Below are 26,283 nucleotides of genomic sequence, written 5' to 3'. Positions count from 1 at the left end.
AAAAAATGAAAATATCTCAATCCTGATGTGCTTTTTTTTTTTTTAATCGGCGTCAAAAGTACGTTCGACTCAAAGCCCTCTCTGATGAAAATGTGCTGTAATTAGTCAAATATATTTTTAAATCTTTATTACAAATAATGAATAAAACAAATTCTAAACTACTGTTTTAAAATTGTTGGTCGGTTACAAATATGTATTGATTTTTATACAGCAAATAAATCCTCCAATAAAATTGCAAAAAGAATACGTAAAAAGAATAATTATAAAAGTATATTTATTTTTGGATGGTTATAAAAGCGTACATTTTTAAATGCATTTGGAAGAACTACATCGAAATGCTGGAATGTGTTTGTTTTCGTTGGCCAAAAAGACACCAGTCAGTCACTGGACGTTAGATTTTTATTGAGTGAAAGTGCTGAACAACACAAGAAGAGAGACTCTTCAGTTCTTTTCTTCGGCTGTCAATCATCCTCTGGTTGTCACGGCAACCTCAATCTCCTCTTCTTTCAAAACCAGCAGCAAAGTTTGTTTTGATGTTCCAAAACCAAAAACACACTCAGGTGACAAAAGTGTGGGACACTTCCAGACAAAAAACTCTTTAGTGCCCATTTCGTGATGCTAATGAGCTCGTTGTCGTCTTGGAGGCCAAACCACTTCCCAAATTGGCCCCAGTGGTGTTTTTGTTGTTTGTTGTTGTTGTTGTTGTTTTGTGCTCTGGGAAAGCAGCAGCACTGTTTCGGGTGGAAACATTTTCTAGTGGATTTCCAGAAAGTTTGCAATAAATTTCCATGTGAATTTCCCCTGGGGAATTTTTGAAATTCAAATGGGAAATTTTCAATGGGAATTAAGTAGGAATTGTGACATTCAGGCATACAGTAAATAGAAACGTTGTTTTCCATGCAAAAAGGATTGCTCTCCTTGCCCACATGCAAGGGCATCACAGTACTTTCATTGATTTTTTTTTCTTCTATTGTTTACAAAAGTCGTGGTGTAACTCAAAATCACTGCAAACTCAAATTGTGCTTTGCAACATAAAGCAAACATAGATAAATACATAAATAAATAAATAATGGCCCAAGCGATATCTTGTAACTTGAAAACTTTTCAGTCGACTTGCATGAAATCTGTTTGCGTTACTCAGGATTTTCAATTTTGTCAATTCTCATTAAATTCCCATGGAAAGTTTCCATCTTTGCAAATTCCCGTAATCTCGCGACCCTAAGCGCTGTTGTGCTTTAGCAGTTTGGACCAAAACGTCTTTAAAAAAGTGTTTCTTGTGTTTTGTTTTTGTTTTGTATTTTTAACACGTGAGGAAGAAGGATGGTTGAGTACGCCAAGAACACAAAAAAGAAAAAAAAAATACCCATAGAATCCACACAAACACAAACTCTTGTTTTGTTTTCGTCCATTAAAAAGTGTCCACAAAAGGTTGCGCAATTATTATTATTTTTGCCGCAACATGACAATAACGACGACACAATGTGAGTGGTTAGCGACGGGCGCTAACTGATCGCGACGGGCGCTAACCGACGTCAGTCATCTTTCCACAACAACAACAAAAATTGTTTTGAATTTGAGTTTCTTCCGGTAACCGTCCTCCGTGAGTCACATGGTAAAGCGGGAAATGTTGCGGCGCACTTCACGGTTGTGGGAAAAGTGCAGAGTCACCCTTGTCTGGCGGCGAGGCGAGGCTAGGCGAGGCGAGGCGAGGCGATGCGCCTCCCCCTAGTGGCGGCGGAGGAGAAGCGGCGTCATCGGGAGCCAGCAGAGGGCGAGCAGCAACACGGGCAGGAGAGGACGGTCGGGCGGCGCGCCACCGTTTCGCTCCGGCAGATCGGGCGATGCCAGCGTGGAGTCGCCCCAAAGGCGCTCGTTCCCGTTGACCTTCAGGGGACAGCCGCACGCAAGGTTACGCATCAACTCACATTTTCTTCATTGGGTTTGCATTTCACATTTTGGGATTTCTCATCGAACAAATATGTGCTTAGAAAAGTCATTTTTCATCATATTTGTGTTTTTGTTGTTGTTGTTGCTGTGTATTTGTGGGGTTTTCTTTTTACAATGTATAACATTAATTTTTTTTCATTTTATAAAATACCATTTTTTGTCAGCTGTTTTTGTATTTTTATGTCATGTTTGTGTGTGGTTCATCATTTTTAACTAGTTTTCATATTTAAAAAAAAAAAATCACCCCTGTCATATCTTATTTTCATATATTTGTGTAATGTATTTTTCAGAAATGTTTCAAATGCATCTTGTTTTTGTTGTTTCTAAAAAAATGCATATCTAATGATTTTGTATTTTTCATCTAATCATTTTTGTACTTGTTTTTATATAGTTTACTGTTTGCAATTCAACATTTCAAAAGTATTGTCTTATTGTATGTTTACAAGTCTTGATTTTTTTTTTTGTCTAATTGTCTTGCTTTCAAGCATTATTTTCATTCATAGTTTTGGGGGATTTTATTTTGGGTTTTTTTTTTTCCTTCCTGTGTTGTCTTCTAATATATGCGTCCTTTTAATCTCATTTAAAACATTTTTTTTTTACTGTAGTTGTATGCTTTCTAATATTTGTTTTTCCATCTAATATTTTCATTTTTTTGTGACTTTTTCAATGACTTTCAATCAATCTATTTTTTTTTTTTTAATCCAGAGGGAGGAATGAGACTTTATTTTGTGTGAATGCTGACTGCCCAGTCAAGTGCTGCGAGTACGAACACTTTCAACTTGCTAGTTTTTGTCTTTTCAGACATGCATGGTGACTAATAGGCTTGTTGTTTTTGTGGGTTTGTTGTGACGCAAATGTAGCGTCCCAGACAAAGACAAATTGTGAGATGAGCGAAGGACAGCGAGGCGTTTGCGGGGACTTGAGGCGCAAACATGCAAATTGGGAGATTTGTTTTGGTGTGGAAGCGAGCCAGTGGCCCACTTGTTCAGCGCAGACGCGTTGGTTTATTTTTAGCTCTGCTTGACATCCAACAACTTCTCGTTTAGGACAACAACAACAACAACAAACATGTCTGCTCGTTGATCCAGAAACTTTTTTAGGTGTGTGTGTTTCCGACGGCGACGCCTTGAAACGTCGGCGTCGCAAACGTCTCTGGTGCGAGTCGACATTTTTGGGCTCGGCAAATCGACGTCACACATTTTTCATTGTATTTCCGTCTAATATTTTGATATTATTTATCAAATGTATTTTATGTCCTTTTTCTAATACTTTTGAAATTTTGCTCCTACCTCTTGAATGCTTTGTCCAAGATTTTTGTACTATTTTTCAAATATATTTTTGGACCAATAGTCGTGTTTTTTCTTTCAACATTTGTTTCTAATACATTTTCAATCCCTTCGCAACGTTTTTTTTTTTCTTAATTCATAAGTGTTTGTGTTTATTTGTGTCCAATATTTGCGCATTATTTTTCTAATAGCTTTGACTATTTTTGCATTTCTTCAGGAATTTTTAAGTCTGCTTATTTTATTTTGTACAATATTTTTAATTTTTATTCTAGTATGTTTTTTATGTAATATTTTTGTACGTCTTCTGATATTATGATGTATTTTAAGCCTAATATTATTTTTTCTTTCTTAATCGTTTTTATGCACAATATTTTGAATTTGTTGTAATATTTCACTTTTGGGTGGGGTGAGGGTCAACTTTGGTTTGCTTTTGAATTTTTTCCCCCAATCTTTGTGTATTTTTCATTCTTAATATGCAGATTTTTATGTGCAGTCATTTCTTTTGGCGAGATTTTTTGTAGTAATGTTTTTACTTTTTCTCAAATATTTGGTTTTAATATTCTTGTTTTATATGTTGTACTTAAAATATTTAGGGTTTTTTTGTTTTACATTTTTTCTGCTTGTTTTGTTTTCCAACTACATGTGCATTTTAGGTTCATATTTTGTGCTTTTGTCAAATGACCGTTAAATCAATATTAGTGTCTTTTTCATGCATTTGTGAATTTCTACCAACTTTAATTAGTAACTGTTTGTGCAATTCTCCTTGCGCGACTGCGCAAGTGTCCCAAATGTTTCTCCCTGTGTCGAGTAGCAAAGCACGGCGGCTTGGTTTCGGACGGACAACGGTGCCGTTTCCACCAACCTGAGTGGGAATCTGGGCTCTGAGGATGTTCTGCGCCGTTTCCACAGAAACGGCCGGCGCGCCGGTGGCGTCGGCGGCCGGGCTCGGGGCGCCGCCGCCGCCCGTTTTCACGTCGGAGCTGTTGCCAAAAGCCAGCATGGCCTTCTCTGAAACCGCGAGAAATGAAAATGAAAATGAAAATGCCATTTGCGAGCATTAGCAACATGTGGCAACTTGCAGGTGACAGGAAAAACACACCGCGACGCTGACCATGAAAGTAGCTTCTGCGCATGCATAAAACGTAATCCCCTTCCATACCATCGGCGGCGGTAGTCACCATTTCTCATGGTTAGAAAACTCCAACCGGATGTTGGCCGGGGGCGGATTATAAAAACGTAAACAATGCATTGGGCTCTATTCTTGGCTCCCGATGAACTCCCACGCCAAGTAAAGCATCGCGTTCTTGACAGGGTATTGCGAAATACTTCCATTGTCAACCCTCGCTCTTGTACTCGGAAGAAGATGAAGATGTCACTTCCCGTTGGTGCTCGGAGCGCCGATTTGCTAGCTAACAGTGAGCAAATGTCGCGACTGGCGACGCCCATTCGACATGCGGAAAATGTACGCGGTTTCCTTCCATGGCCAGCTTTCATTTTCATCAGTGATTATTTCGACCGTCGTGCACCGCCAGATTTAAGACAAAAATGCAAACAAACGAAAACATACCACAGTACGTTGTTGTTTGGATGCGGAGCTGTCATCGTTTGAGAAATGCACGCTGAACAAATACGTGAAGATACTGGCTGCGTCCAAATTCGCAGGTTCGCATTTTCGGCCACGTGACATCACTTCCGGTGCGAGTCGACCGCAAGTGGTGTCCAAATTCAGCCCGGTCAAATTGGCCCCCCACGGTTTGTGCGGTCCACGGAGGCTACGTGAGGAGGAGCCTTTGAATGCGTCAAAGGATGCCAACCCTTGTCAATTGTCTTTCTCCAATTTGGAAGCCAAACCGCGGGCGGCCGAGTCGCGTCTCAAGTGAGGTCACGCGGCCGAAAAACGCAGCCTGGGAACTTGGTTCAACCCCAAAGTCAGACGCGTGTTTACTGAGGCAGACGTTGTCGTGGAAGAAGGCCAGGAAGCCGGCACACTGCTCCCGCTGGTGTCCGCCGGTAGTGCAGGAGCACCAAGGTCCCACGTTGGAGGTGGAGTTGTCAAGGTAGTTGGGAGTGATTGTGCTGCCTGGCGGGGGCGACAACACGTCACACACGTTTGAAATATGAAAGGAGGTGAAAACATCATCGGCGCGCCGACCGACGGCTCGTTATTCCCCGCATGTTCTGCCGCCCGGCTGCGTTTTACCGACTCGGCCTTCTTTGATCCGAGCCTGTCTTTTCTTTGACGGCGTTAGCGCACGGGTCGATGCCAACACGCGCGCCGGTCGGCCGGCGCTTCTCTCTTGCTTTGCGGCGCGTGTATGGAAGGCTTGTGCCTCGTCGGGCTGCGATAATGGAGCTTTGATAAGTCGGGACGAGCGCTCGACACGTCTGGCTTTTCTTCTCCGCCGCCGCGCTTTGAGCACAAAGGGATTGCAAAGTCAAGGCGGGATGCACGCGCACCGGATCTACGGCTGCATACTTTCGGCCTCCGAACTGTTGTTACATTGCTGAAATTGCGGCGCCTCGAAGCGTTTCCGACCTTTGTGGCCAGTTTGATTCTACTTGAATCGGCGCTACTTTCGATCACAAGTTTGGATTCATTTTCGCCCAAATCTTTTGAGTCTTAGTTTTCTCGTGGAAGTTGTTTTGGTTTCGGTCAAGCTTTACCTGGCCAATTCAGATTATAGGCCAGGAAAACTTCCAGTCAACTGAAATAAAAACGGTCTCAAGGGTAACGTGTCAATTTTCCGCGCGTAAACTCATTTCCCGAAAGGCGTTCGGTACGTTCAGCAGGACCAGAAGTTCTCAAAAGTGCGGCACGAGTACCACCAGCGATACCGAGTTGAATTTGACGATGAAGTTGTAATTCGCGGCGGGTTAGCAACAGCGGCAAGTCGTGTTTGTGATGACGTAAGTGTGCGCGGATTTGAGGATGACGCTAATCCACTCGCGGCTGCTTCGCTTAGTCTCAAAGTGGCTTCGGAAGATCCTCGCCGCATCCCCGGTGACGGTTGGCTTGTCAGATGCTAACACCTTTAGCGGGTTTTTTAGTCTCGTTATTTGTTGACCAAAAAAAAAAGATAAATGTTCATACTTGTTGTCATCTGCTCGGAAAGGCATTTACATGTCGTCATCGTCTCATTTTCAAACGAAAAATGTTCATCAACACTGACTAGAAGTGTCTTGTTAGCATTTGCAATTAGCATTTGCAGCAAAATGCATTGTTGGAGTGTTAAACGTGATGTTAATGAGTGAAGGTGGCCGCGCATCGATTGCTGTGGCGGACTAACTATGTCAACGTTGCTGACAATTTGGATGGTCGTCGTTTGCCAGTGTCGTCACGCCAACGTCGATGTGCGTATTCTTTCCAGCCGCACGCGCGTGCGCTGGCACACGTTGCGAGCATTGTGCGGCAATCCAGACTTCCTTCTCTCTTGTTCTCACCCCCTCCTGATATATTGTTTTTGGAGTTATAACAGGGGGGCCAGGTTTAGTTTTATTCAACTATTTATCTCATGACTTGTTGTTTTGAATGGAAAGGACATTTTCTTTTGATTATATCTCATGTGGAACTCTGACTCATGTCAAATAAAAAACAAATCTCTCTGGCCTTTTAAGATTTGTATTTGGCAGCCCTGGTAGATAGTGAGAGAGAGAGAGAGAGAGAGAGAGAGAGCGTCTTGCAGTCCGGCTCTATAAAGTAACAAAGTGGCGTCAAAAAAGCCCATAAAGGTGAAAGGACCTCCAAACATTTGAAGACTTTCTCCCCCCCAAAATTGCTGCAATAGCTCCAACACACCGATGGCTCCTTTTTATCGATAGCGCAACGCTTTACTTGTAAACATGCTGGACTACGCTTTGAAAAAAAGGTTTCGTTTTTTTTTTGTTTTTTTTTGCCCACTCAATGGGCGCCGCGTCCGTCCCGCCGAGCGCTTGCAGTCGCCTGTCCGCTCCTCGCCCGTCTTACCGATGAGGCCGGTGTACGCCAGCAGGCACGCCGCGTGGTTCTCCTGCTTGCACCCGCTGGAGCTCTGATGCCAGGGCTGGCAGTCGTACTGGAACTGAGCCCAGCGGGACCTGAGACGGGGACGGACGGACGGCGACAACAAAACACTTCTCCATCATCATCATCATCATCATCATCATCATCGTCGTCGTCGTCGTCGTCGTCGTCATGAAGCAATGACTGCAAGGCGACACGGATCTTCGTCATCATTGATTGGACAAGACTAGCACGGTCTTGGCAGCTCATCCACGTGGCATTTCGAGGGCAGGTGAAGTTCTTTGTCAACATTTGAAAAGGTGGATTAAACGCCGCCAGCAGCGGCATGCGATGGGAATGACCCAAATGGCCCCAAAATAGGTTGAGTCGAACCAAAGTGGCAGACCAACGATGTCTTTTTGGCCACGGCTTCTCGAGACTTTTTTTTGTGCATCCACGCGTGATGGACATGACAACCAAATTTCAAAGTCAAACTGGCTTTGGGGGCTGAATGACAAATACAATTGTATTGTAAAGCGGGTGCGACCAAGCTGAAATGGAAGACTTCCTGTGTGTGTTTTCCATAATGGCTTCTTCAGACTTTTTTGTGGGTCTCGTCTTGATGACCACATCTACCGTGTTTCTTAGTCTAACTGGCTTTGGGGGCAGAATGTTATCTGTTGTTGTTTTTGTTTTTTTTTACAAGTTTTACAGGGTGCTACTGCGCAAAACAATGATGTATCTCTTTAAGTATGGTTTCTTGAGACTTTTTTTGTGGTTCTACCCATAATAGACATGTCTACAAAGTTCCAGGAGGCTTTTTAGGGTCCTGTTTTTTTGCGAAAAAAAACAACCTTGTAGTAAGGTGTTTTTTTGGCGAAAAAAAACACCACCTTACTATACATGGTCGTTTTTTGTTTTTTTTTAATTGAAAAAAAACCCAACCATGTATAGTAAGGCGACAAAAAAATGACCATTACAAAAAAAAAACCGTCAGCTTGCCAATGGCAAATTGCAACAGAGGACACTGTCATGTCCACTATGGCTGGTCTAAGACGCAGAGTAATACATCCTTGAGCCCTGGTTCAAATTCCCGTGTGAGGAAGAATACCTGTTTTAAACAAAAAGAAGAATTTACTCCAAATTTGTACAAAGTAATTGGTTTTTGAAAACGCGTTACTATACATGTTTGTTTTTTTGGAGAAAAAAATAACGCCTTACTTTACATGGTCATTTTTTGGGGGCCAAAACTATACCATGTATAGTAAGGGTATATGGTAAGGCGTTTTTTGCTAAAAAAAAAACGTCAGCTTGCCAAAGACAAGTTTGCAAAAGAGTACACTGTCATGTCCACTATGGCTGAGTAGTCCAAGACGCAAAGTCACGCAAATACGACTAGTACTAATAATAATGATAATGCTAATCTAGAGGTTGCGTCTGTGCCAAAAAGGCCACTTAAAAGTAAAATGGCAGACTTCCCGTGTGTTTTCCATAATTGCTTCTTGAAACTTTTTGTGCGTGTCTACCAAATTGCATGTTGCTCAGTCAAACCCAGCTGACTGTTCCACTTATCCAAAATGGCCACTTCAAACCAAAATGTCAGCCCTCCTGTTTATGTCTCCTCGTGATAGCCGCGCCAAGCAAATTTTCACGTCACTACGTCAAGCAGGCTCCGGGTCGTCCGAATTGTAACATTAGCGTGTAGCACTGATTACGGATTGTAATGAAAGAGAGCCAACTTAAGCGCGGTCATTTTCATTTCGACGTCTGGCTCGGCTTTTCAGGCGCGGCGTCTTGAGACCTTTTTGCGGGTCGGCTCGCGACGGACATGTCTGCCAAATTTGAAGTTGCCAAGTCAAAGCGGCTACGGGAGGCGATCGCGCTTGTTTTTTGTTCCATGGTCACATGTCCGTTTCCCGGCACTTTTCGGGCACGGCTTCTCGAGACTTGTTTGCGGGGTCTACTCATGACGGACACGCCCACCTGCAGACGTAGTCGGCTTTGCAGACCCGCAGCTGGGCCAGGCAGCCGGGCTTGTCCTTGTCCTCGTAGGAGCAGGCGGGCACCACGGTCTGGCGGCGGCGCTCGGCGCAGGCCGTGTCGGTGCACGGGCAGAAGAGCAGCTCGTGCGTGTAGTCGGGCGGCACGCGGTCGAAGAACTTGCGCAGCGCCTTGTTGCACTTGGGCCGGTTGCACGGGCCCGAGCGGGCCGACGGCTGGATGCAGGACGACACGTACTCGGTGCGCAGCTTCTGGCACGTCTCGTCGATGTTGCAGGCCTTGGCGGCGTCCAGGCAGCGGTTGACTGTCGTCACTTCAGACTCTGCAAGGGAGACGTGGCTCAGCTTTGCCTATTGCTGTCGTGTGTCAAAAACGCTCATCTCCCTTTCTTTTCGTTTTCCTATTTTTAGGCATCGCATTAAAGTGAACATTTCAAAAGTTGCCAAAATTGGAGATCAGTGTTTTTCACAGGACAACGACGATATGCACGTTTCAAACAGTAGGCGGCACCCTGAAGAGATTCATCGCCGGTTGCTTTTGGGTGGGCTGCTTCAAACCAAAACGGGGGACTTCCGGTGTCTTTTCCAGGTGGCTTCATGGTTTTTTTGCGAGTCGATGATCTGACTACCAAATTTCATGTTCTTAGAGGCTTTGGTGGCTGGATTTCTAAATTTCTGAAGTTCGAGAAGGCTTCAAGTCAAAATGGTCGACTTGGGACCTTTTTGTGGGTCTACACCTGACAGACATGCCTACCGAATTTTCTGCTGCCAAGGGAAACTGGCTTTCGGGGCAGAATTGTTTTGTTCAATTCTCGAGGGCGCTATCCAGCGAAATGTCCACTTGAAAACTTACTATGTCTTTTTCAGGGATGGTTTCTAGAGACTTTTTTTGTGGGTCTACTCACAACAGACATGCCTAACTAATATCACGGTCTTAGGGGAAACTGGCCTTTGGTGCAAAATTGTTTTATCAAATTCTAGAGGGTGATATTGAGTCAAAATGCCCTCTTCAAAACTAACTGTGTCTTTTTGGGTCTGTTTTTTGTGGGTCCACTCACAATAGACACGCCTACCTAATTTCATGTTCTAAGGGGATGCTGGATTTTGGGTGATGATTCTTTTTGTTAAGTCCTAGACTAGAGGGTTATACCGAGCCAAAATGGCTTTACCGGACTTTTTTTGTGGGTCTACTTACGGGAGACTAGCTTCTGGGGCAGAATTGTTTTGTTCAATTCTAGAGGGTTGTCTCAGGCCAAAGTGTTCACTCCAAACCAAAATGGCCAACTTTCTTTTGGGCAAAGCCTCTGGAGACTTTTTTGCGGGTCTCACCAAATTTGATGCTAGTAAGTGAAACTGGCTCTAGAGGCAGAATTTTTACCAAATTCCGGGCTAGACAAGTCATCAAAGTTGGCCGCCGTGCTTCCCCACACACAATGACAAAAACGTACATTTCTCCCAAACCGGCATTGGCCATCTGTCGACTACGTGTGAAATTTGGTCGCAAGCGGCCCGAAATCACTGGGCAGAGTCCTCTTTCGCAGGTCCAGCGCAACTGGGCGCTTGAAACCAAAGCGGCGGCGGCGGCGGCGATCGTTTTATCCTCGGAGAGTCGTCCGTCAAATCCCAGCCAATGTTTAGCAATGACTTGACTGCGCGGCCGCAGATGTTGTTGACTTGACACCCTTCACCTCCCGCATGCAAAAAGGAGCTCAAACTGAGCCAACACGTTGATTATACATAATAGCCGTGCCGGGCCATGAATAGAACATGAAAAGTGCGTAAATGTTGCATGTGGCAGGCGCAGCGCTGGCTGGATGCTTTCCCGACCCACTTGTAATGGCTGAATATATCATTCTGCCGGCTTAATGCAGAGAGAAAAGTGGCTCTTCGCTCGCGGTCCGACACGGAGGCCTTACTCGTCATCCCGCCTCATCGCTGCCGTATCCTAGCATCCGGCATAATAGCGGTGTCATTTTTGACACCTTTCTAGCAAATGGGCCACTCACGTGCTGGAAATCGAGTCCTGACAGCTGCCGACGTAAGCCGCAAAAAGTCAAGAAACGGGTCAAGAGAACCTTGCTTTCGGTCCGTGTGAAAAAGCCCGCAAATGGTTTGATTCGAGGCATAACTGCCTAAGTCATTTTGGAATGTTCTTGGAAAACAAGAAAACACCCAAAAAACATCTACAAACAAGAAGGGAGTTTAGTTGCCTCGATTCAAGCTGTGCCGATTGCCACCTTTTTAGTTTTCGTGTGACAGCAATAAGCTTGTGTTTTTTATTTTATTTTCTTGATATTGTGACATGACATTAAAAGTAGTTGTTTTTGGGTTTTTTAATGAACACAATATATATTCGTCTTTGTACATAAATAAATGATAAAACAGATGAATCTTTAAAAAGACATTACCATGTAGGATTGAAGTAATTCGAGCCAAATACTTAATAGCCTTGAAGATAACGTTTTTTTTTCTTTTTTTTTGTTGGTGAAAAACTAACAAAACAATTCATAGAAACAACATTTAAAAACTCAGATTAGCATTACTAGCGGCGTGCACCTCTCAAAAAAAGATGATTCGATCCGGTTTTCTATACGTGGGAAGCGAAACGTTTCAAGGACGGTCCAAATTGAAAGTGCAACGATTCGATTCGCTTTGACTCAGTGGGATTACGATTCGATACGGTACGACTCAATTCAAGAGGGTCTAATGAGATTAGTCGTCATTTTACGTACATTTGAATGAACTTGTCAGTATTGACACAGGCAGCATTTCCTTCAAAGATACATCAAAGTGCAACGATGCGGTTCGGTTCGATTCGATGCACTCGCATCTTTTAAATCGAAAAAATGCCTTTTTTGGATCGAAAAGACATTTTAAGGACGACACAAAGTAATCTGTGACTAAATCTCCATTTCCGTCAGCGATGCTATTGAGTGTGTGCGGGCCACGTGACCCCGAGCGACCCTGCCCGTCTTCCCCCCTGGCCTCACCCTGCGCCCGCCGTGCCCTGCGCCACCCTCAACTCTCCCGCTAATGATGTCGCGCGCTCATATAAGCATACATGGCTGACGCGAGCAGCCGCCCCATCGTCATTTCCCCCCCCCCCCCCCCCCATCCCCCCCGAGTGACCTGCTAGTCAATCCGGCCATGATGGCAGATAGCGCCGCTCATTAGTGCGGAAAGCGCCTGCGGCCGCCTGCGGCCTCCTCCGCCGCCGCGCCGCGCCGGGCCTCTCTCCGAGCTGTCGTATAAAATATGGATGGACCCCGGAGAGCGAGCTAACAACCCGTTGCGCGGCATCAGTTATTCCCCCCGACTTGGCAGAGGAGGAGCCGATCGACAAAGTGCGGACACGAGACGCTCGCGCGGCTCTTGAGCGCCGCCGACTTCCTTTATCGAGGCGACGTCCACGCAAATACGCTCGAAAAAATCATTGCTAGAAACATCGACAGGGCGATCGATTCTAAAAATCTTCAATAGTCACGGCCCTCGTCAAAGGACTTGAAGATGAGTCCGCGTGAAAACACATTTGACGGCGTTCGCTTTTGCCTTGAATCGAGAACACGCTCCGATCGTAAAGAAATTCGGAGACTCCTTTGTTTGATTTCCGATTGTTACGTCGGCCAACTGAGAATGCCTTCATTGATCCCACGGTGGGGGAATTTTCAGTGTTACGGCAGCAAAGATCACAGAGGTCACACGTATATACACACCAACCTACATCTACATAAAAAGTATGAGGAACACTCATTTTAGCCTGTACATAGTACAGAGGAAAAAAATACTCTACGTTCGGCGCCTTCAAAAGCGACAAGCGCGTATCCCCAACTGTCGAAAATGTCTTGGGACGCGAACGCCCTCGAACGAAAGCCGATCCATTCGATCCAATCAAATCCGGCGTGTCCGCCTCGCAATATTTCCGCCCGCCGTGTTGTCGGCAAGCCAAGCGGCCGCGCGTTTCGCTAGGGCGGTCGGTCATTCGCCTCAGCCTGAGGGGGCGGCCAGCAAGCGTGGCCTGCGGCTGGCTGCCACACGCACACGCATGCACACCCGCCTGCAGCGCGCGCGCGCGATTTTCTTTGTCAATAAATGATGACACCCGAGGCCCGAAAACTCACCGGCGGCGATGGAGGCCAAGCGAACGTAGTCGGAGCCCCGCTCCTCGGGCTCGTACGGGAAGTCCTCCACCAGGCTCAGGCCTGCCCAAAAAAAAGGTTTTCAAAAAATAAAATGGAAAAAAAGTCCATGGTCACATGGCCACGGCAACCATTAAGCGCAATGGCGTCCACAAAAGGCAAAACAATCGGAGAGTGCGGGAAGGAAGGAAACGCAGCACAAAAGGGAAAAGACGACGCAAGTACGTTGGGCGAAATTAACATCGGTGCGTTCCAACTCTCATTTCAAGACCAAAATGGAAACGTGAATCCCAGCCCTGCCTTGAAACCCTCACTTGAGCTTTGCCTTTGGGCGCTCATTTGAAACCTGAGCTTTTCTTTGAAACCCTAACCCTGGTTGGGAATTCCAACACTCAACCTGACTTGAAAGCCCCGCCCTCTCTCGAAACCCTAGTTTGACACCCCAACATTGACTTGAGAGAAGAACGCAAAAAGCAATTTGAAGCCCTACCCTTGCCTTCTGACGCTGATTTCAAAACGGGAGCTCTTGTTTGCGACCCTACTTTGAAATCTTGATCTCAGCTTTCAACATTCATTTGGAAGCCCGACACTCATTTGAAAGACTAAAGCTGTCTTGGGAGCACAATTTGAAAGGCTAACCCTGGCTTGCAACTCAAATTTGAAGCCCCAACTGAAAAGCCTAACCTAGGTTTGAAGGCCTCATTTGAAAAGTGAACCCTAATTTGAAACCCTAACCTTGATTTGAAAGCCACTTTCTTGCTTGGTCGTCTTCCCTTTTGTCACCCTACCCCGCATCTCAAACATGCGGCGGCGGCGGCGGCGGCGGGAGCTCATTAGCTCAACGCTAACGGCAGAGCGGCGGGAAAATGCGTAAATGCTCTTATTGGCGCGCTGACGAAAACGTGACAAGTGAGGCGAGCGAAGTGCAAAGCGGTAGTTTGTCACGTGCTCAAAGTCACGGTGGGCAGCGTTTCCTGCGCCGGGCCACGTCTGATGAATGTGAGCGCCGTGACTGTGGGCGGACCATCAGGAATAATCGCCACTCTCCCTCCTCCTCCTCCTCTTTCGGCTATTTCCACCGCAATGATCGCTTGTTTTTTTTTGTTTTTGTTTTTTTTTTAAAGAATGAACAATTATTGATGAATCGCGGCTTCTTCAAAGTGTCCTTTTGCACACTTCAACTTTTATGGCAGGAAATAAATGAAAGGGAAGCTCCGAACAATGGCACATGACTGGAGAGGGGGGGGGGGGGGGGGGGGCGACCGAGCGTCCGAGCGTCACTGTGGGCAGAGATGTGTTCTATGTGTCGTGTTGTTGTTTGAGTTTGTATGTTGGACCCGCTCTAAATTCAGATGGCTCATCTCAAGGGGTTTATCCAGTTGAAATAAATCCACGGCCTGAGGAACCCGCGTTTTCGCGGCAGCGGCGACCTAAAGACGCAACAATGGAAGGCCACGAAGAACTAACGGGTGACGTCAGCTCATTTTGGAAGCAGGCGAGTGGCGCAAAATGACGACCCGGGCGCGGGCGCGGGCGCGGGCGCGGGCGCGGGCGCTTTGGTCCGACCGTGCAGGACGGCCTGCTGCAGGCTCCAGTAGATGCTGAGGCAGTTCTTCTCCCTCTTCATGCCTCGCTTGCACTGGCAGCCGCGCAGGGGCGTGGCCATGAGGGCCGTCACGGCGTTCTCGCACTGGTTGCGGGCGCCGGGGCCCAGCTTGACGCTGCCGTCCCCGGCCACGCACTGGCGCAGTGTGCGCAGGCGCGGGCTGCAGCCGTCGTCCCCGGAGCAGGCGTCGCCGGCGCTCAGGCAGTCGCGGGCGCCCTGGGCCGGCGGGGCGCCCTGGGCCGGCGGGGCGCCCTGGGCCGCACCTGCGGAGACGGAACAAGGCCAGGCGTCAGTGGCGAACCGTTGCTTGATACCGGAAGTCAGTCTCGGGCAAGCAAATTGAGACCTTAAAGCCTGACTTGAAACATACGCTGCCTTCAAATTTGAAACCCTAACCGGGGCCAATTTCAAGCCTTGTTTCAAACCCTCGCCTTGTCTTAAAACGCTACATTTAAAGCGCAAACAAACTCTTTCCAACCTGGCTTCAAACGCTCATTCAAACAACTAACTCCAATTCAAACCCTAATTTGAAATTGCAACCATTGCTTGAAACCTTCACCAGGGCTTGACCATCTCATTTGAAACCTTAACCATGTCTTCAAATGACAATTTGGAAACCCTCACCCTTGGCTTTTTAAACCTAAATTTGAAACCCTAACCTTGGCTCCATATAGCCTAATTTTATTGGTCAAAGCCCTAACTCTGACCCGAAACCCGAATTGTACACCGTAACGATTGTTTAAAACCCTATCCGGGCTTTCACAACTTTGATTGAAAGCCTAAGCCTGACTTAATATCCTAACACTGGCTTCATACCCTCATTTGAAAGCCTGATTTTGACTCCCAACCTTATCTTCATACTCTACCATTGTTTGAAACCCTAATTTGAAACTCTAACCATTAGAGGTGTGCATATCTCTTCAATAATAGATGATTCGATACCCATCTCGATCCGCGGGCCGCGATGCAATTCGAGGTCGGCTCGACTTTGAAGTGGAACAATTCGATCCGCTTGATTGAGTGGATTACGATTCGATTCGAAATGGTACGGCTCAGTTCGAGTGGGCAATAAGGTGCAAAATGTTTCTTGTTGTCATTTTACATACTTATGAATGAACTTGTCAGTTCTCTCCAATCAAAGACAATTTGAGACGAAACTCGATATATTTTCAGGTTGAGCGATTCGGTTCGATTTGATGCACTCGGGTCAAAACCAACTTTTTTTTTTTTTCGATTGTTTGACACCCTAACGGGGTCTTTCAAGTATAACTCGAGTCGTCCATTTGAAACCCTAACAACCCTGGCTCGGGACCACAAAGCTAACGTTGAAACCCAAACGAGAACCTCCAACCTTGGCATCCTAACCCATAAATCGACCGTCCCGGCGCCGACGACGACGCGAGTGGTCCCGACGGCAGAGCGCAAGCCAGCGCGAGCGTCCATGATGGATGAAGTGAATCAGAAGGCAAACAAGCCGACGGGGCCGACGGCGCCGCGACTCGGGCGCTGGGCTCGTCACGCGCCGTCCGCCGTTTTTTATTTACATGCGCGGCGCCGCCGCCCGAGGGAAGCGCGGCTCTATTATTCATGAATTCCGAGCCTTGTCACGCGCCATCCATCGGGGGGGGGAAAATGGGGGAGGGGGGCCGTGCCGCTGACAGGATGACTGGGCCCGGATGTAATGCCACCATTCATCCCGCCGCGCGTTCCAAACCACTCGCTAGTGTTTGCGCTGCAGTCAAAACAAAGTGGCAGCTTTGGTGGATGGGCCCACGCAGGGAATTCGCCGTACACACGTTTGGGATCAACTTCTCTCGGCTAACGTTTCAAGATGAACCCAAAATGTCTTTCTTGAGCCGTGACATCACCCAAGATGTCAAACGTCATCATTCGCAAAGACTAACGAGCCTTTTTTGACAAAGTGTAGAAAGTAAAGATGTCTGTTTTCAAATGTAGGACGTAAAAAGTACCAAGTAGAAGGGCAACGATTAATTGAAGCAACTCATCGATGATCCAAAAACAAAAATCGATCAGATAATCGATTGATTGTTCGATACCTTCTTTTAAACATAAAATTGTCCAATCCCGCAGAATTTCAGCTTCTTAACAGTAAATATTCTCCCATTTCTGTTGTCCTCCGTGAAAGCGGACCGATTATTTTTGTGATGAATCCAAATATAACATTTACTTTAATTTTGGAAAACAATGATCACCATTTTTTTTGCTCATTTCCCACCTTATCGAATCACAGTTTTTAGTTTGTGCAATTTCTGCACCGTCAATTTCAAGTAATGTGCTGTTTTTGAATAAAGGGATGGATGGAAGTTGACAACATGCTTTTAAAAAGTCTGATTCGTCCATTAATCGACGGATTCATTGATTATTAAATTAATCGTGAGTTGGAGCCCTAGTGCAAAGTTGTACCAAAAGTGAAAAAGTCAAGTATAGGTAGCTGGAAAACGTACCTAATCTCAATATAAAACTATTGCTTTGGCGCCATCTTGGTGTCAGAGAACTATGCTGAAGGGGACGAGCCTCGTCTAGTAGAAAATTGAGGCTTTGCTGCCATCTTGTGGTATCCACAGGAAGCGATCAACCTTTTTGGGGGGCCGTGGGGGGTGGCGGGGTCAATTCCTTGCTATTAGCTGCCGGTTTTGGCGAACACCGTATTCACTCACAGCACTCACCAAAAGCTCTTTTTTCATAGACTGCCCATCCGCGTCGTGGCACAAAAGCCGTGGAGCCTGATTTTCGAATCGGAGCGAGGCTCGCTGTGTGTGTTTGCCAATTTGGAGATGCGCCTGGCGGAGTGACAATCTGGTGGCAGAAAATCAATCGAAACCTTACGCCTGCTCAGAGCGCGTGGTAGACAGCTGCTCTAACGCCACATCATTTGATTCATCAAGTTGGCATCTCGCGGCGCAGATGCGCTTCCGCCATGTCGAGACTCTCGTGCCACTTTAAACAGAATGAAAAAAGTCGCTTTGATTGGCCCTGACAATAGTGGGCTGTGACCACTCCCACAACGGAGCAGTCTCCCCCTCATGCTTCTTTTCAATGCGATAACAAAGGCCCCTCTGGCGGAGACAGATGACACTGCCCCGTCAAATTCTTTCTAATCAGAGTTTTGTTGCACTTTTTTCCCCGTTGTGCCAAATGATCAAAATCGGTATTGTAGAACAATATTACAATTGATTTCATGTTGACTTTTGTACTCCGCTACTTTTCTGACACTGTGCTCGTTTTTAGAAAAAAAAAAAATCTTTTTCAAAGTCTCTGTACTTTTAACGACAGCGTGTGAGCGCTCTTTCTACCCGTGCGTGTGCGCGTGCGCTTCCATAAGAAACTAATCAGCATGTTTCCTCCCATCCCGTCTGTGCATGTTTGGCTTGGTTAAGTCACAAAGGCGCTGCAGCATTTAAAAATGATGAGCTCATTGAAGAGCAAACAGAATTCAATCAACTTGATGATGTTATTAGTCAAACAAACCCCCCCCAAAAAAGTGAAGAATACGAGGCTCGTGTCAGACTGATGCGAATGTTTTTAGTATTCTTCGTGGTCATTGAAGGACCTCAACGCCGCCGCCGCCGCCGACGTTTATTAAGTCTTTGGTGACAGTGATTGAGCTTGAAGGTTGTCTGACTCTTTTTTTAAATGTCACATTATTATAATTCATAACATCCGCCTCTTCCTTTTTCCGTCATCATTCATCATTTTTTTTGTCTTTTGTCTTTTGTCTCCAGAGGTTAGAAAACTTGCGAAAATATAAATGTTTTTTTGCCTTTGCAGACAAATAAGGGTGCACAAAAAGTTCGCTTTTGAAGGACCCCTGGAAATGTACAAAAACAAACTTAGCACTGAAAACAAATGGGACAATTTCTGTGTATTTTGGGACATTACTCTCTGAGACTTTTTTGAGGCTCTCCCCATGATAGACATGCCTACCAAATTTCATGTTGCTAAGTCTTACTAGCTTTGGGGACCGAATGAAAAATTCAAAAGGGCAAACGACTGCTTCAAAACAAAATGGCTGACTTTCTATTTCTGTTCAGACATTATTCCATGAGACGTTTTGTGGTTCTACTCGTGATAGATATGACTACCAAATTTGGTGTTTGCTAAGCGAAACTATCTTTGGGTGCTGAATTAAGAAAATTAATTCTCCAGGGCAGTACTGGGGGGAAAAAAAAGAAAAGAAAAAAAGATCACTTTTAACCAAAATGGCAGACTTCCTGTGCCTTTTTGAGTGTTACTTTCAGATTTTTTTTGTGGGTCTATTCATGAGTAACTAAATAAAAGTGTATTTGGGTGCTCAATTAAGAAAAGAAAATCTCCAGGGCAGTACTGAAAAAAAAAAGGCTGCTTCCAACCAAAATGGCAGACTTCTTGTGCCTTTTCAGGCATTACATTGAGAATTTTTGGTGGGTCTACTCGGGAGTAAGTAAAACTGCCTTTGGGAGTTGCATTTAAAAACAGCTCTACAGGTCATAAATGAAAAAATAGGTTGAAAAATGGCCGATTTCCTGTGCCTTTTTGGTCACTGCAGACATTTTTTGTGGGTCTACCCATGACAGACATTCCTACCAAATTTCATGCTGCTAAGCCAAACTGGCCTCATGGGCTGAATCATGAAAACAATGTGGAGGGACCCACGGGGCAAAAATGACAGCTTGAGAGCAAAATGGCTGACTTTTTCAGACATGGCTCCTAGAGCCATTTTTTGTGGGTCTACACATAATAGACGAGCGTACCGAATTTCAAGTCAAACCGGCTTTGGTGGGTGAATGGAAAGGGAATCCTACGGGGCGCTACCGAGCCAAAATGTCTGCTTGGGGTCAAAACGGCTGACTTCCTGTTTCTTTTCAGATACGGCTTCACGGGCCTTTTTTTGTGGGTCTGCTCACAATAGACACGTCTACCAAATTCCACGTCGCAAAGTCAAACTGCTCCTCATCTTGTTTGGCCTCGAAAGAAGGGCAAAGAAGCGGAGCGCGTTCCGAGGGGTCTTCCTCTGGGCCTTCATTAAGCGCTTGTGAGTTTGTGTCTTTGAAGCTGCGCTACGCGGAGGAGGCTGGCTCTCAAGGTGTTATCGCTCGCTATCTGGCGCGGCGCCGCCGTTATCGCGCTCCACCGAGGATTACAAGCCATTTAACAAGATTTGCACCCTACACCCGAGGAGCCTTTGCCTGGCGTGCCCCCCGCCCCCGCCCCCGCCCCCTCCAAGCCCAATCTGGCGGGTCCTTTGAGCTCTACCTTTGACGCCCCCGCCGACCACCTACGTCGTTTGCCGCCACCTGCAGCGGCAAAACAATGATTGCGGAAGACGAAGAAGGAGGAAAAAAAAAAAAAAGGAAAACGCCGCAGGGTTGAGATGGCGTGGCGCGTTTGCGATGTAAATGAGTTGGGGCCGAGTGCGGAAGACGCGCGCTTTTCAATGCGGGAAATTCTCTGCTTTGCATGCAAAACGAGTGACACGATGTCACCTTGCATATGCTTTGCATGGAATCATCATATTTGTGAAGGTCGGAGTGAACGGCGTGCGGGGGAATTGTTTTGGCACGTGGACCGAGCGAGCGACTGAGCGAGCGAGCGAGCGAGCGAGCGAACAAGCGAGCGAGCGACTCTCGCTTGACTGGCGGAAGCTTTCTATGCACAACTTCTGCTTTGCGTGGACTTTTCTTGACGGCCGGATGGCAGTTTCGCCGCCCGCTCCGTCGTCGCCTTCCCGGGTGGGCGTCCGGCGACCGACGCGCTTTTCTCGCTGTCGCGCTTTTTGCTTTCAAATCGTCTTGCGTCGAGGAAGGCCAATTGAGGGTCGTGCTGGAATTATAAAACACACCAAAAAAAAAAAAAAAAAAAAAAATGTGTTTCAGCAAGTAAATTGGCATTTTTTGTATGGATTTGGTAGCAGCAAGTTATAAATGAAAAGGAATTGTGCGATTGAGCAAACGGTCGATACGGAGTTTTCCTCCATGTCGCGCCGCCGGTCAGCATCATCAGCATCTGATAGGAGAGACTATTTTGGTCATCGTGACGGCCGCCGCCGCCGCCGCCGCTTTGAATGCCCTTTATTGCATTTCCTTAATAGCGTTTTTAACCGAGATGACTCAGCGGCTCTGCTGGGAGCTGCGGTTGCCATGGAGACGCGCACACACGCACTAATGGAAAAACACCGTTGAGACCCGTAAGACTTCTTTGGACTCGAACCAACAGCGAGCAACACGTTCCTCGATGACTTACAGGTAGTCCATGCCGAGCTCTTCTATTTGAAAGACTTTTTTTTTTTTAAATGGATTTGGTTTTTTTCCCCAGCACTTTCCACGGCGTAGAGGGGTGTCCAAAGTCGGCCCTCAAGGGCCGCTGCCCTGCGTGGCTGTTTTCCATCCGTCCCAGCCGCAACGCACCTGTTTCGAAAGGTCACGATCGTTATCAAGCTTCTTCAGAGCTCGCTGATGAGCTGATGGTTTAAAGCGGCCGGCCGGGCGCGTTGCAGCAAGGAGGGCTGGAAAAGGGGCAGGAAAGCGGCCCGACCGACCCTGGGGGACCGGAGCTGCTCAGCCCCGTTCTAGGGCGAGTGTGACTCTTGGCCAATTTCAAACAACACTCTTTGAATACACGGGGGTAGCGCGACTTACTTTTGCTCTAAACTCAAGTCACTTGCATGGCAAATCCGTCTTGCTCACGGAAAACAATTCCAGACCCGGAAAAGCACCCAAAACACTTTTGTAAAGCTTTGTTTGTTTTTTTCTTCTCCTCCATTTGGCACCTAACCTGTCAGCCCCGTGTGCCAATGTGTTTCAATCCGGGTTCAAAACTCTGCTTTTCTCCCCCTGATACCTATGACGAAGGTCTTTGACAATTCGTTTCAAAATCAATTTTTGGAGTCATTTTAAAAAGCAACTTTTATAAAAATGTCTTTACTTTGCTTGGACACGTCTTCAAGCCTTTGGTTTGTAAATGCTTTCGAATGTTTTATTCCTAATTACGCGAAGCACATTGAGTGACCTAGTGTATGAAACGGCTTGTGCAACAACGTACGCGTGGTAACTTGACGGAAGACAAAGATAGAAGGTGCTCTTGCTTAAGCGCCACAAATTGCTTCGACTTGACTCGCACTATGACGACAACGCGTGGCCATTCCCGGCATTTATTACAGCATGAGGGGGAAATATTGCCCCGACGGCAGTCGAGCATTTTACGATTTGCAAGCTCCCTCGAGTTGATTTTGGCGTATCCCATTACGGAAAATGATGCCATTATGACAGTGAAATGTGACTAGTCGCTGATAAAAGAAACAAAAGAGGGAAGCGGCAGACTCGCAATTAGCGTCGTGGAGTGGTTGAAATGAAATTGCATGATAATGACGGGGAGATTTTTTTTTTCCTTCTTTTTTTTTTTTTGGGGGGAAGGGAATAAATCTGACCCAAGAGCAATGAAGAAGCGCTTATATGGCGGTGAATAATGCAAGCGCTGATTAAAAAGTGATAAGGGCGCCGTGCATTCATACATCCTTATTACGAGGAGCTCATTCATTATTACAACAATGTCATCTCGCTGACGCGCTCACAAGTCGAAGAAGAAGTTGGGAAACTTGAAGTCTTTCATCAGCGCGGACGCGCTTATTCCGAGGCCGAATTAGGATCCACGCGCCGGCAATATTCCCCATAAATAAAGACGGAGGCGCCTCGCGGTGACAGACATGCAATTGTTGACGTGGAGCGGACTTTGGGCTAATGAGCCACATGCTGCTTCACCTGGATCCGCCTGCCACAAGGCGACATTTTGGAGGCGCAAGCAAAAGAAAATCCAGAGAGGTGACGACGATGGCGTTAAGGCTTGAGCTCAGCATGTACGTTAATCAATTGCTGATTCATTCTTGATCATGTAAACGCGCAGTTGCTTCATTATTCAGTCATATTTTGGGGTTTTGTTTTTTTGTTTGTGTCTGTCAAAACCTCCCGAATAACCTGGCCGACTTCATGTTTCCCCTCGGAGCAAAACGCTGAGCGAATTTGGATGTGCAATTGCGTTCGCGTGCCTGTTTGAATGCGCTTCTTTGAGCGTAAATGTGCTTTTTATTTATTTATTTATTTTTTAACCCACCGCTCTCCCGACGGCATCCCGGTGTCAGCGTCTATTTCCGGCACAGCGGTAAGCCCCCGCTTCTGACAGACTACAAAACATTTTTTTGCGATTATTTTGGTAAATAATGACATTGAGTTCATCTCAGGTTACGCTTCTCGTATTTGTAAAACAAGTTTCAATTCATTTGTGGTTTTGACTGTGAACTGTAAAGCAAGAAATCTTTTTCCAATTTTTTTTTTTTAACCACGGGTCAAACCGTGGCTATCAAAAATATGTTTCCATGTGACGTATGCGTCCCGTGCGGGTCTGTTTGATGTACATTCTTAAACCTTTCAGGTGGCGTTGTTATCGTTTAGTGAAGTGTACGAATATAAGGCATTATTTAAGCTTGCACTCTATGTCTCGAACGTGTTTCAGGCCACTGTGTCAATTTTATTTGTTCTTTAGCTTTACTGTCGTAAATCGTAATATTATAAGGCAAACGGCAGTTTTCCCGTGGGTGATTTTTTTTTACCTCGAGCCAAACTGCCCAATTGGCATGTTTTTGTCACACTGGGCCAGTTCGATGTACGATTCTTCAGCTTTTCCTGTTGCTGTTAAAACGACAATGTGTTCTTTTTTTTCCGTGGCTCAAACCGCGGCCATCATGCGTGAAGTATCGTATGTATGCTTAGTCACCTTTTCATCCACTCTCTGTTTACCGACCGTCGGTAGCCCGTACGTGTGCTATTTAACATTTCCTGCCGCCTTTAGTTTGTCACGTCTCGAATTCCCCCCCAAAATGAGCTTTTTCCACCAATTCAACGCGTCACAAACCCACCTATTAAAATTCCGACAAGGTGGGCCTTTGAAGCCGCGGGTGCTGCGATGCGCCCGTCAGCCGACAATTAGCAGGGTTAACGTTTAGACGGGTGCACACGCTAACCTTGACACGGGCTAACAGATAAAACCTTGGTAACGCCGCATCATTAGCGCGTTATCATGATGCCGCGGCCCAGACATTTACACCGCATTAATTAGCGATTAGCAGCTAATTAACGGGCGTTGTTGGCAAGAGATAAAAAATAGACTTTGATGTGGCAACACCGCCTCTGGCCCTTGTTTGATTGTGACGCGGGCAGGCGGATTCCTCGACGCTCGGCTGGTTTTTAGCTTTATTTCCGCTTCGTATGATGATGATAACGCGTATTGACAGATTTGCTCATGAACAAATTAATCATGCACCCAAGGCTCAAACTTTGTAACTTTTTTTTTTCCTGTGCGGAGGAGCACTTTTGTGAATCGGTGACTTCATTTGAGGAGCAACTTTTTAATTGTGAGGCACATTTTTTTTTTTTTTTTTTTTGCAGGTTACTCCCAGGGAGAAAGGGTTTCACTAAGCAATAAAAAAAAAAAAAAAGAAAAACAAATTGTATGATTCTCATTTTGTTTCCTTTTTAAAATCATGACGTGTTCCCCTCCAGACCATGGAGGGCTACAGAAATCAGTGCACGGTATTTTTTTTTGTTGAGAGGATGAAATTCCGAGAATTTGGATCATTTTAAGATAAAGAAAGTATCCGTCTGTTGATAAATTTGATAGTTGATTACATGAATCGATTCGTGGTTGCAACTGTAATGACACACAAATTGCTGCCCTACTTGACCCTAATGCAAGTAGACCCTTACAGCCACATTTGAAACTTTACTCATGATGGGTTCCTGTTGGTGGGCATTCCAAAACAACTGCCATGCACATTTTTTTCCAAAATGATCTGCCAGATCGGCACTTTCAGCCTGATATGTGACATTTTAATGCAGATTTGTGATTTGGCATATGCAAATTCAGAGATTTTCGGGGGTTGGAATCTATAATCCATGCTTCGCTTTTTTTGTGCTGATGTCAAAAGCATGTCGAATACAAACATATTTCTATGTTGCCCTCTTGGGGCCAAGGAACAATGTTGAAGTGAGGGCAGGAGCTTCAACGTGTCGGGCCATAGCCTTGTCTAATAAAAAAAACAAGCGCTTTGCTACCATCTTGTGACATTTATAAGGCGATTAAAAATTCAATATTCGGCTGGCAACACACACACACACACACACACACACACAAAATGACTTCGCGAATACGTGAATGAATGGAAAATGAATCGAAACACTTTCTTTCCGGCTGTTCTGTCCATTGTCGGGGGCATTTTTGTCCGAGTTTTGCACCGCTACAGCACGGCAGGAGGAGGAGGGTATGAATCCGTTTCACTGGCAGGTCCTGCCTTTGCAGCCGGAGGCGTCGTTTTAACGAGCGAGGGGAGGGTGGCGGCGCTGGCGGTTGGGGGGTGGGGGGGTGGGGGGTAGCGCTAGGCAAGCGGAGCCAAAACGGCCCCAGCAGAGGAAGATGGAGTCAGGCACAAACGACCGGTCCAGCCACTCTCTAGGATGTCAGAAGCAATCGGCGGATTCGGCCGCGGATTTCCAGGCTCCGAACACGAAGCGGGGGGGGGGGGGGGGAAGCTTTTCTGCGTGTCCGAGCATACTGAGAGCGTCTGTGCCTGCCTTGTTGTTGTCTGAATTGCAAACAAACACAAATATTCAAGTAATACAGTCATTAGCAAGCACACCGTCCAAAAGTGTGTCCCAAAAGCTTCAAACGCACTTGGCTGCATTGGCGCCTGCACTACAGCCAACCAGCGTCCACTAATGGAAATGTACACCCGGTGCAGCAGCATGTGGCTCGTTTTTCTCAAGACATTCGTCACGTGCACCCTTCTGAAGAATCGAAAAGGATGAAAATGAATAAATCAAAACTTAGTGTAGCAGCATGGTGCTCTATACCCAAGGTGATTTTTTCCAAGTAACAATTGTATGTTTGTCACCACGATGCGGCTCAATCTTTCGAACGCTTGTGACAGCGGCTACCGTGTTAGCCTTGAGAGCCGTATTAGCCAATCAGAAGCCTTCACCAAGGCCGGACAATCATTCACAGTTTTTGGTGGTGGTGGTAACACCCAATAGAAAATGGGCAAAGAAGGAGCCAGAATGGTCTCAAATAAAACTTTTGAGTTGTCTTTCATGTTAGCGCTTGCTCGCATAAAATGTTACAATGTAGCCTTGTAAGCTAAAGCAGGCTAGCATACAGTGATGAAAAAAGTTAGCCAATCAGGAGCCCAAAGAAAAGGCACAGCAACAACTAAAACGCCACTCAGTGAAGGACCTCCACCGCCTCCAAAAAAAAAAGTTTCACTCCACTCCTGCCTACGCCAGTGAAC

At 46.2% G+C, this 26,283-nt stretch overlaps 1 protein-coding gene across 1 annotated transcript in view; it reads right to left on the bottom strand.

Moving 5' to 3' along the window:
* Nucleotides 1-381: 381 nt before the first annotated feature.
* Nucleotides 382-26,283, bottom strand: part of gfra4a (GDNF family receptor alpha 4a) — a 112,641-nt gene continuing 86,739 nt past the window's right edge. The window contains exons 3-9 of the mRNA XM_086050003.1: nucleotides 14,915-15,217; nucleotides 13,331-13,411; nucleotides 9,196-9,535; nucleotides 7,198-7,307; nucleotides 5,179-5,313; nucleotides 4,096-4,241; nucleotides 382-1,884 (exon numbers count right to left, since the gene is read on the bottom strand). Of these exons, the coding sequence (XP_085906129.1) occupies nucleotides 1,726-1,884; nucleotides 4,096-4,241; nucleotides 5,179-5,313; nucleotides 7,198-7,307; nucleotides 9,196-9,535; nucleotides 13,331-13,411; nucleotides 14,915-15,217 (1,274 nt within the window). The 3' untranslated portion in view covers nucleotides 382-1,725. The remainder of the gene's footprint in view (nucleotides 1,885-4,095; nucleotides 4,242-5,178; nucleotides 5,314-7,197; nucleotides 7,308-9,195; nucleotides 9,536-13,330; nucleotides 13,412-14,914; nucleotides 15,218-26,283) is intronic.

This window comes from Filicampus tigris, chromosome 13 (assembly GCF_054856515.1).
Source record: "Filicampus tigris isolate MCC_2025a chromosome 13, RoL_Ftig_1.0, whole genome shotgun sequence".
NCBI classification, from domain to species: Eukaryota; Metazoa; Chordata; class Actinopteri; order Syngnathiformes; family Syngnathidae; genus Filicampus; species Filicampus tigris.
Note: the sequence above shows the minus strand (reverse complement) of the source record. Positions and strands in the feature narration are given on the sequence as shown.